This window comes from Carlito syrichta, unplaced genomic scaffold (assembly GCF_000164805.1).
Source record: "Carlito syrichta isolate Samal-C Ts95f unplaced genomic scaffold, Tarsius_syrichta-2.0.1 Scaffold305654, whole genome shotgun sequence".
Taxonomy (NCBI): Eukaryota; Metazoa; Chordata; class Mammalia; order Primates; family Tarsiidae; genus Carlito; species Carlito syrichta.
Window position 1 is genome coordinate 133623 of NW_007249750.1, and position 11458 is coordinate 145080.

Below are 11458 nucleotides of genomic sequence, written 5' to 3' on the forward strand. Positions count from 1 at the left end.
AAAAAAAAAAAAAAAAAAAAAAGAAAACAAAACAAAATGTCCACAGCCCCAGCACACAAAAGCAAGTCCTTTGACTACTTTGCAAGTACTACCTTCCAGGTTTATTTTATATTTTAGTATTCCAGTTTTCCCACTTAACAATTTAGCACGAGAATGTGCCCGTGCTATTACCAATTCTGCATGACTACTTTAAACTGTTTGGAAAAAAATAACACAAAAACAGAGCAAACATTCCAACAGCATAGAATGGTATAAGGTAAAAAAATCTTCCTCTCCAACCTGACCCCCAAAGCACTCAGTTCCCTTGCCAAGGCACCCACCGTTGTTGGCCACTTGCATGTCCTTCTCATGATATCCCAGGCCCATATAAGATCACACATAATGCCCTTCCTCCTGTTTTTTGGAGACAAGGGTCTCGCTATATTACCCAGGTTGGTCTCAAACTCCTGGCCTCAAGCGATCCTCCGGCCTTGGCCTTCTGAACAGCTAGTATTCCAGGTTCATGCCACCATGCCCAGCTTTTTAATTCACATAATAACTCACCCTCTCCCCTTTAAACTCACATAATAGCATAACAGACACCCTATTTTATACCTTCTCTGTTTTCATTGAACAACTTGTTTTGGCAATCATTCCACAAACTGCCATGGAGAGCTTCCTCATTCTTGTTTCCTGGCTTGCGGTTCACAATTGTATGGCTACACCCTAGGTTAGTAAACTAGTCTTCCACCAAAAGACATTACCATTTTTGCCAGTTAGCTATTATAAATCAGACTACAGTAAAGAAAAATTAGGGTGGGGCCATGGCCTGAAAAGAAGGAATGGATGTGAGAGAAATTCTGAAGAACAAATGGATGAGTCTTGGAGTGAATGAGGAGTCTTAAGCTTGGTCATAAGAAAGAGGGGACAGGGGCGATGTTGGCTGATGGTCTAGGGTGAGGCTAATTCTGAGCTTGTAGGCACTGAGTGGAAGCAGAACACCAGAATAAGGGTCCCCTCATTCAGGCCCAAATCAAGGGAGAGAGGTTAAGGCCAGAGTCCAAGGCCAGGAACTGAGCTCATGAGGGGCAGGCACTGCCGCCCTCGCAACAACCTCAAGATGAGCATTTTCTCCCCATTTTAGAGACAAAAAAGGAGGGGATAAAAGTGATGAACTCAGGTCCCATTCCTCCCACAGCACAGATCTACCTATGGTGAGGAGAGAGGAGGAATGGTCTAGTGGTTCGTCATCATGTAGAAGGGAACAGAGAGGACAGGAGTGCCTCCAAAGAGGCCTCACATGTGGAATACCTGGGATTTCATGCACTGAACTCAGAGTTTCTTCCCTGATCCTGAAACTGATGCATGCTCAGCGGCTTGTTGCTTTACACCAAAATGAACAAGCACTAGATGTAATGGAAGGAAAGTGATTTTATTCCAAAAGCTGGCAAATGGGGAAATGACCAGGTTCATGCCTCAAAGAAACCATTTCTGATTTTTAAGTTGAGTGTAAATGTTTAAAAAGGAAAACTCAGTATGGGGAAATGTGGGTGTGGCACAGGGTCTTGTTCTTCTTGTCTTTTCTAATGGCTTATTTTGGGCCCTCCCTGAGGTCTGGCTGGTGTTATCTTAGCTGCAGTCAGGTTATGGATCAACCATCTCATGACTCCCCCAAGCGGGAGGGTCCCATAGTCAGGTTGTTTTAAGATTAGCCTCTGGGTTTCTAAGAAAGCATATGGTCAGATAAGCATACATGGTGAAAAGAAGCTTCTAAAAATGTTTCAAGGCTTAAGATTAAGAAATAGAGAGGAGAAAGAGCTTCAAAATACATTTTAAGGCTGAGTTACTCGGTTTCAATCCTGTCAGATCTCTGAGCGGCAAGGCCTTGGATGGAACGGGCTGTTTGGGACCTCCTGGGCCCTGCCTGGCACCCTGACACCTGTCTGTCTCTAACCTTGGGTGCTATGCTCTCTTTTCTGGCAGGTTTTGCCCATCATTGTTTTCTTCAGCTGTGTCATGTCAGTTCTCTACTATGTGGGCCTCATGCAGTGGGTGATCCTGAAGGTAAGTTCCCAATGCCCATGACCTGGGCTCTCTTAGCGTCACCAGCTTACAGGGTTCACACCCTTCCAGAATACCTTGATCCAGAGCTCAAACCCTCCCCAAATACTCTGCTCCCAAAGCTCATGCCCCTCCCCAAATCCCCTGTCCCAGAGTACACATCTCTCCAGAATTCCCCGTCCCCACGGTCCACACTTTCCTGGAATCCCTTGCTGCTGTAGTCTATACCTTCTCATAATCCCCTGCTCCCCAGATCCACACCCTCCCAGCACTCTTTGGTCCTGAGATCAATGCTTTCCCAGAATCCTCTGCTCCTAGGACCACACCCTCCCAGATTCTACTGCTGACCTTTCACCGGGTCTCTTGTCATGAAACTAAGGAGAAATGGCACCAAGATCCAGTGTGGTCTTTGTGGGAGGCAAGGTCTTGAGACTGTACTGAAAGGGATAAGGGAAAAAGACATTTTTTTTTTAATTGTGGGATACAATTCAGGGTTAGGTATACAAATATTCATTGTATAACAAAAATATCTTGAGAGACTGTAACAGTGGGCTACATTGGTCAGACTTAGCTGGTATAAATGTCAAATCCTGTGCTTATGTTCAAAAAATCTGCTGCACAAAACCAGGATATAGGAGACAGTATTGGACAGCATTGGAACTGGCAAAAAATTCTGGGGTTTTAGCTGATTGAGCTCCGAATAAATCAGTCCCACCAGATGGCTACCAGAAATGCAAAACCAGGTTGTCGTTGTTGTCTTAGTTCATTTTCTGTTGCCATAACAGAATACCACAGACTGGGTAATTTGTGGAAAAAAAAAAAAAGAAAGATACTGATTTGGCTCACAGTTCTGGAGGCTGGGAAGCCAAGAGCACAGTGCTAGCATTTGGTGAGGGCCTTCTTGCTGTGTCATGCCACAGTGGATGAGCAGAAAGCAGGAGTGTGCACATGAGAGAGAGAATGGGGACCAGATTTTTCCTTCCTATCAAGAGCCCACTTCCATGATAACCAACCTACTCCTGTAACAATGACATAAATCCATTTATGAGGGTAGAGTCCTCATGAGCTAATCACTTCCTAAAGGCCCCACCTCTCAACACTGTTTCAATAGCAACCAAATTTCAACATAAGTTTCAGTGAGGACATTCAAACCATAGCATTTCACTCTGGCCTCCCAAAACTCATGTCCTTCTCACATAAAAAATATATGGGGGGGGGCAGGGGATGGGAGGAAGCAAGAAAAAGTGTACAAATTTTAAGTATGTTTGCTTAAAAGATGGCATTAATCAAATGAGTGCTAGCATCACCATGCAACAGGCAAGACAAAGAAAATGGCAGAAGGATGGTGAGTAAACATCATACTACACGTTGCTACTGTAATTTAACTCAACTTTGGAAAGTATTACATAGATAACAACTCTTAAAGTGTGTATATGTTTTTTCGGCACCCCCTGTATTTATCTCATCCCAATAACCCCAAAAGTCTTACCTCTTTCAGCGTCAACTCAAAAGTCTAAAGTCCAGAGTCTCATCTAAATCAGATATGAGTGTAATTCAAGAAATGATTGATACCGAGGCAAATTCCCTCCAGCTGTAAACCTATGAAATCAAAACAAGTTATCTACTTCCAAAATGCATGGTGATGCAGGCATAGAATAGACATTTCCATTTAAAAAGGGAGAAGTGGGCAAGAAAAAGGGAGCTACAGGCCCCAAGTAAGTCCAAAACCCAACAGGAAAAACAATATTACATCTTAACACTAGAGAACAATCTCCTTTGACTTCCTGGATACACTGGCATGGGGGTTAGGCCCCCAAAGCCTTGGGCAGCCCTGCCTCTTGGCTTTGCTGGACTCAGTTCACCCAGCAGTTCTCATGAGTTGGAGTCTCAGGTCTGTAGCTCTCCCAAGCTGATGCTGCACACTGGTAGTTCTGGGACCTTGGAGGTAGCTCAGCTTCCAGGACACTACTAGGTATTGCTTTAGTGGAGCTTGCTGTGGTGTATCTGCCCCTGTGGCAGGTTTCTTTCCAACTCCCAGTCCAGTGTAGGACCCCCTCATGTACATTTCCTGAAGATGGCCATCTTCTCCTTCCACAATTCCATTGATGGGGTTTACCACTTCCCACAGTCATCCATTCCACCTTAGGATAGTGCCAACCATTAGAACAGAACTTCTAAAATGTGTATTTTCCAGGCTGTCTGTGACATCCTTTGGAAACCAGGTGAAGGTAGCCATGTCCCCACAGCTCTTGCATTCTGCAAGCCTGCAGACTTAACGCCACATGGATGCTGCCAAAGCTTATAATTTACACCCTCCAGAGTGGCAGCCTGAGCCACACCTAGACCTGCTTGAGCTACAACTGGGATGGCCAAGGAGCACTATACTGGAATACAGGGATCAGAGAACTGAGATGGCCAAGGGCAGTGAGCTCATGAGGGGTGCCCCAGGCCTTTCCCACCAGATTATTCTGCCTTCCTATAGCTCTGGGTCTATGAGGGAAGGAGCAACCTCAAAGATCTCTGAAATGCCTTCATGGTCTTTATAAATAGCACCTGTCTCCCTTCTCTTCATGGTAATCCCTTGAGCTTGGTCATACCCTTGGTTTGCTCTCTTGAACATGCCTTTTCACTCTTTGCATGGCCAGGCTGCAAATTATCCAAATAGTTCCATTCTACTTCTTTATTAATGATAAATTTTGTCTTTAAGTCATTTCTTTCCTCTCACATTTCACTATATATAGTTAAAAGTAGTTGTGCAGCAGCCTGGATGCTTTGCTGTTAGATATTTCTTCCATCAGATATCCCAGTTCATTACTCTCAAGTTCTACATTCCATAAAGTTTCGGGACATGGGCATAATTCCTCCAAGTTCTTTGCTACTTTACAACAAGATAGTCTTTACTCCAGTTTCCAATACCACACCTCAAAATGGCCTTTACTGTTCATTTTTCTACCAACATTCTGTCATGACCACTTGAGTAATCTCTAAGACTTTAGACTTTCCCTACAGCACTCCTTTTCTTCTGGACCTTCATTGGAGTCAACTTTAATGCTCTGCTCATGGCAATACAGGCTTTTCTAGCAGGCTTCTCCAAATTATTCCAGCCTCAACCCATTATCCACATGACATTTCATCATTTTCAGATATTTGTATAGCAACAACCCCACTTCTCAGTACCAATTTTCTGTTGGCATCTAGTAAGGGCCTTTTGCTGTGTCACAACATGGCAGAAAGGTGGAAAGCAGAAGTGTGCACAGGAGACACAGAGAAAATGGGAGCTGAACTTACCCTTCTTATCAGGAGTCTACTCCCAACCTACTCTCTCGATAATGGCATTAATCCATTATTGAGATCAGAGCTCTCATGACTTGATCACCTCTCAAAGGTCACACCTCTCAACACTGTTACAATCGCAATCAAAAGTTAACATGATTTGGGTGGGGACACTCAAACCATAGCAGTTATGTTAAGAGCATACACACACTGCATAGCATGAGGGAGGTGATTGTTCCCAGATATGGAGAATGTGTTCAACCAAGGGGACATGACAAATTGAACTATAAGCAAGAGAGTGAAAGGGCCTGAAACCCTGCCCTCCACAGAATGAGCAAAGGAATAAGAAACGATGGACCTGGAAAAGAAATTAGGAGTAGGACAACCATCTCTAAATACTTACAGAAGAGAGATTAGGAAAAGAACAGCCTGAGGGGTATTAGAGAGAAATTCTGGGCGCACAGAGTTCAACTTGATTGAAAGCGAGAACTTTCTAACACTGTATTTCCCAGAGCTTTTTCCCCCAAACTTTAGTTCCACAGCTTGTTAATAAATGTTACTAGGTAAAGGGATCTCATGGTCAAATAATTTGGAGAAACTGGGCTAGACACTATACTAAACAAATTTAAACAAGCTCCATGCAGGATTTCTTAGTGCCTTTACTAAACTAATGTGTGCTGGTAATCTCCAAAGGGTGTGTGTGTGTGTGTGTGTGTGTGTGTGTGTGTGTGTGTGTGTAGCAATTCTCAAATATATTTGCCCAGGGAATCCTTTTTGCACAGAGATGGAGAATACACATTTTAGAAGCTCTGCACTAATGATTGGTGTGCTCCTAAGATAGAATGGGTGGCTGTGGGAAATGTTAAGCCCCATTAGTGGAGGTGTGGAAGGAGAAGATGGATGGACATTTTGGGGAATGTGAATGAGGGATCTTGCATTGAACTGGGAGTTGGAAGGAAAATGTTTAAAGGTACTTCCACCCCAGCTCTCTCTGACTCTGGGGGTTTGCTGATGTCAGCCAACAAAGAGCACCCTGCTTCCTTTTAGATTGCCTGGCTGATGCAGGTCACCATGGGCACCACAGCCACGGAGACCCTGAGTGTGGCTGGAAACATCTTTGTGAGCCAGGTGGGTACTGCAGCTTCCTGCCCTCAGGCTCATCAGAAGCTTCCCCAAAGAGGGTAGAGGCCCTGGGTCCCCAGAACTCTGATTCAGTCCAAGGAAGAGCCAGGGTCACCCCAGGGATGCTCTGTTTTGGGGATGCGTTCTTTGCCTGGATCATGCCAGTGGGGGAATATCATCTGTCTGGCACCTCCTCTATCCCTACGCTGTCTTCTTCAGCTTAGAGACTCACAAGTCCTACAGATGGAATCCAACTTCCTCATTTTGTACATGAGGAAACTGAGGCTCTAGGGATGAGAATCACTGGCCAGGATCCCACAAATATAAGCCAGGGCTTAGAATCCAAGTTTTCTCTTTCCTGGCCAGAGATTTTTCTAGTGCATCATTTTGTCTTTTTTTTCTTTCTCTTTCTGAAAATGTCTTTTCCACAGTAGAGTGACTCTGAAGACACCATCAGTCCTGGGCCCCTTTCAGAAGGTCAGATCCTCCTGAGGGTAAACCTCAGGAAACTGTTCCAGGGCCTGTCTTGGCCCATCTGCCTGACAGTTGAGTCACCAAGAGACACATGATCAAATTATGCCATACATACTTTATTGGACAGTTTAGGAAACTTTGGAGACTATTTTCATCTTTTTTTTTTTGCTATGATGCAAATGTGTTCACTTAAAAGGATTTTTGGTGTTTTGCTTGTTTGTTTGTAAAATAAACTGCCCAAAAATCCATCAAAGAGTTTAAAAACAGGCAAAAGAAAAAAAGAATTTTAAAATACAAAAGCATTTATTTTGTATGAAAGGCTGCAAATGTGTTCAATGTATTTTGCTGAGAAAGTATGTAAGTGAATGTGACAATGGGTGACATGAAGAGCTCCCAAGGTGAATTAACTATCGAAAAGTTGTTGGTTGAGTTGACCTAGACCCCTGGGTCTTTGCCATGTTTCCCCCAAGGGGAAAAGAGGGCGCTTTCAAGGATCAGCAGTGTCATTTCAACCTCTAAATGTCTGGGCCCTCCTCTCTTGTCTGTCCATAGCCTCTGCCTAGGGGATCGCACCAGCCCCATGGCTTTAAACACTTTAAATGTCTCCCAGGTCCCACTCTGAAGTCCTGACCCTCCCCTGAACTCTGGACTGACACGTCCAGCTGGCTCCTTGACCATCTAAGGGGCCTCTCACATTTAATACGCTAAATCAGTATAAACAGAACCCTTGATTGCTTCCTGCCTCACACCTGCGCCTCTCCAAGTCTTTCCCTTCTCAGGAAATGGAAGCATCTTCCATGGGATTGCTCAGGCAGAAAAGGAAGAGTCATCCTGCCTTCCTTCTTTCCCGGGACACATCTGGTCCATCAGCAGGCATTGCGGAGCCGCCTCCGGGTCCCCTTCCACCCCCACCCAGCCACCTTCCTCCCTCACTGCGAACCACCGGCCTCTCACCTGGACACCGCGATCACCTCCCACCTCTTCCCTCAGTTTCTAGCCTTCCCCTACCATCTGCCCTTCACACGCTGCCTGAATGATCCTTCAAAACCACAAATCAGGTCATGCCACACCCCACTTACACAAGTGCACTCCTCGCCCTGGTGTCCCAGGCCCTCTGTGGCCCACCTGCCCTCCTCCACCTCTGGTTCCAGCCAGCTGCACACTGGCGGACACACTGGCCAGCTGTGGTTCCTCCAACTTGCTAGGCCTCTCAGGGCCCTTGTTCGCTCTGCCTGGAATGTGTGCTACCAAACTCTATGGTTGGCTCCCTCAGGTCTCAGCTGACCCTGACCAAATATCACCTTAGAGAGACCTTTGCTAATCACTCAATTTTTAAAAAATTTTACTTTTTACCGTTACTGAGATCGCATGATTATTACTCAACTTTAAATACCCCATAACCACTCAGCACTCTCTCTTACATATCTGCATAGCTTTTATCACTATCTAAAATTACCCTGCCAGGTCAGGCCTGTTGGCTCATGCCTGTAATCCCAGCACTTTGGGAGGCCTAGGCAAGAGGATTGCTTGAGTCCAGGCAACATAGTGAGACCTCATCTCTAAAAACAAAAGGGAAAAATAAATTGGGCATGGTGGAATGCGCCTGTAGTCCCAGCTACTCAGGAGGCTGAGAAGGAGGGATCACCTGAGCCTAAGAGGTCAAGGCTGCGGTAAGCTGTGATCATGCCAGTGCACTGCAGCCTGGGTGAAAGAGTGAGATCCTGACTCAAAAAAATAAATATAATAAAATTACTCTGTTTATCTACTCAGTTCCTTGTTGATTATCCACGTCCCGCCTACCCACTTAAGCCCCCTCCTGCCTTCCCCTGCTCCCAGGATCTAAACTCCATGAAGGCAGAGGCTTTATCTTACATACCCCATATCCCTATCCTGTAGAACAGAGCCTGGCACATGGGAAGCGCTCAGTAATTGTTTGTTGAGTGAATAATGAAGGGCTCCAGTCACCCCAGATGCGCTGAAGTCAACACATCATCCAACACCCAGTTCCTTTCTTTTTGGCCACCCCCATGGCTCCACGAAAACTCAGGCCTGGAGTTAGACTTGCTTTCCATTCCTGTTGCCTGAGCAGGGGTAATTCTTGGAACCTCTCTGAGCCTCTGCTCTCCTGCAAAATGGGGATGCCCCCTTCTTTCTCAGAAGGTCGTGAGAGATGAAGCTGGGTCCCTAGCACATGGGAGTCTACACAGGGGAGTTTGTCAGGCCAGGAGGGAGGAATGGGGTTCCATCCATAGAGGTGGTCCAATGCTGAGGTTCCCCACCCTTCCCCCCATCTTTTCCCTTAGGACTTTTCAGCCCTCACTGGGACCTGCTCACTCCCAGGGTGGGGGTCGGTGGAGGGAGCACCCAACCACTTCAGCTCTGCTTGTCTGACACCTTTCCTGTGTGCAGACCGAGGCTCCTCTACTGATCCGGCCCTACTTGGCAGACATGACGCTCTCTGAAATTCACGTTGTCATGACCGGAGGCTTCGCTACCATCGCCGGCAGCCTGCTGGGTGCCTACATCTCCTTTGGGGTAGGTAGAGCCCTTCCCCTGCTTGGCTGTGCCGAGGACCTGAAACTCACCTTTGTGGTAGCCCCACGCAGCTTCTGGCCAGAACAGTCCTGGTCTCTTCTCTCTGGACCTGAAGCTCAGGCTGCTGTGCTGGTGAGGGGAGAGGCTTCCCTGAGCAAGGCGGCCCGGTGGGCTGGACCATTTGCTCAGGTTTCTCATATGGCCACTGGGGGCAGATTCCTACTATTCCATTTACTGAGTATCTACTATGTAACAGGCAATTTGCGAGGCATTTTACTTCCCCGTTTTGCAGATGAGGAAACTGAGGTTCAGAGAGTAAATGAGATGCTCAAAGCCAGGATCTGAGCCCAAATCGGTCTGGCTCCAAAACTCATGCTTACTTATTCCCTACGTGGTCCCTGGAGACCTGTCCTGTGCTTTCCCTCCTCTTCTTTCCCACACTTTCTCTGGGCTCAAGTCCTGCCTCTGCTCCTAAATTATTGCTCATTTAGCTTACTGAGCACAATGCATTTCTAGGTCAAATTCCAGTGGTGTCAGTTGGGCCCTTAAAACAATCACAGCACTACTTCTTGGCAGGCAGAAAGGAATTTTCAAATGTATCCCTTACATCGTGCCTGGAAACAATGCCTCGCATCTGTAAAACACATTGTACCTACTTGTGCTTTTGTATGCAAATCTTCAAATGTCTTAATTTTTTTTAACTATCAAAGAAATTCTTGGTTATTGCAGAAGCGAATAAAGATTTAAGAAATCTCCCTTCTGAGCCCCACTTTCCATGGGTAACTACTTTTAATGGCTTAGAACAGTGGTCCTCAAAGTGTGGTCCCTGGACTAGCACCACCGCATCACCTGAGAACTTATTAAAAATGCACATTCTTCGGTCCACCCCAGATTTGCTGAATCAAAAACGCTGGGGGTGGGGGCCGTCGTAACAAGCCTTCTAGGTGTTTTTGATGCTCACTTGATTTGAGACCCACTGACTTAAAATATGTCATTCCAGCTTTGTGTAAATAGTCATTTAAGTATATACACCTGAATACACACATGCTTGCTTTCTGTTTTTCATAAAAGATGACATTGTTCTACCCACACTTTTCTGCAACTTACTTTCTTGTAACATTCTGAGCATAACACAAGATCCAGAAGGATGAAGGAAAAGGTTGACTGCGCTGATAAAAATGAATCTTCTGTAGTGTTAAAGTTTTCTGTTTTTTTTTTTTTAATATTAGGCCAGGTAGCCGGACTCGGTAGCTCAGCCTGTAATCCTGCGCCTTTGGGAGGCTGAGGTGAGTGATTGCCTGAGCCCGTGGGTTTGAGACCCGCCTGGGCAACTTGGCAAGACCTCATCTCTACAATAAATCAAAAATGAGCCGGGTGTGGTAGCGCACGCCTGTAGTTCCGGCTACTTGGAAGGCTGAGGCGGAAGGATCGCCGGAGCCCAGCAGGTCGAGGCTGCGGTGGCCTGCAGCGGCCACTGCACTTCAGTCTGGGTGACAGAATGAGACTCCAACTCAAAAAAAATAAAATAAAATAAAAATAACTAGAGAAAAAAAAGAGATATATAGGGAAACAAAAATGTGAATTACTAGCAGATTTCTTGCCAAAAACAAGTGAGAGAATAGTGAAATACCAAACAACAGCAAACCCCCAAATCTTGTCAACTTCAAATTCTTTACCAGTGAAATATCTTTCAAAAGAGAAGGGAAAATAAGAACTTCTTCATACATGCAAAAGCTTAAATAATTTTTCAGACATAAAAAAAAGAGGCTTGTACCATAAGTCATGTTAAAGAAAATTCTTCAAACAGAAGAAAAAATGATACCATATAGAAACCTGGTTCTACACAAAGAAATAATGAACACTGAAAATGGTAACTACATGAATAAATATAATGGTTATTTTCCTTATTAAAAAATTTAACCGGGCTCGGTGGCTCAGCCTGTAATCCCGTGCCTTTGGGAGGCTGAGGTGAGTGGATTGCCTGAGCCCGCAGGTTCGAGACCCGCCTAGGCGA

The 11458-nt window shown here is 45.5% G+C and overlaps 1 protein-coding gene across 2 annotated transcripts in view; it reads left to right on the forward strand.

The window, feature by feature from the left end:
* SLC28A1 (solute carrier family 28 member 1) overlaps positions 1–11458 on the forward strand; it is a 60894-nt gene that overhangs the window by 31543 nt on the left and 17893 nt on the right. For both annotated transcript variants that reach the window (XM_008062087.1, XM_008062088.1), the window contains exons 8-10: positions 1963–2043; positions 6361–6441; positions 9319–9444. In XM_008062087.1, coding sequence (XP_008060278.1) covers positions 1963–2043; positions 6361–6441; positions 9319–9444 — 288 coding nt within the window. The remainder of the gene's footprint in view (positions 1–1962; positions 2044–6360; positions 6442–9318; positions 9445–11458) is intronic.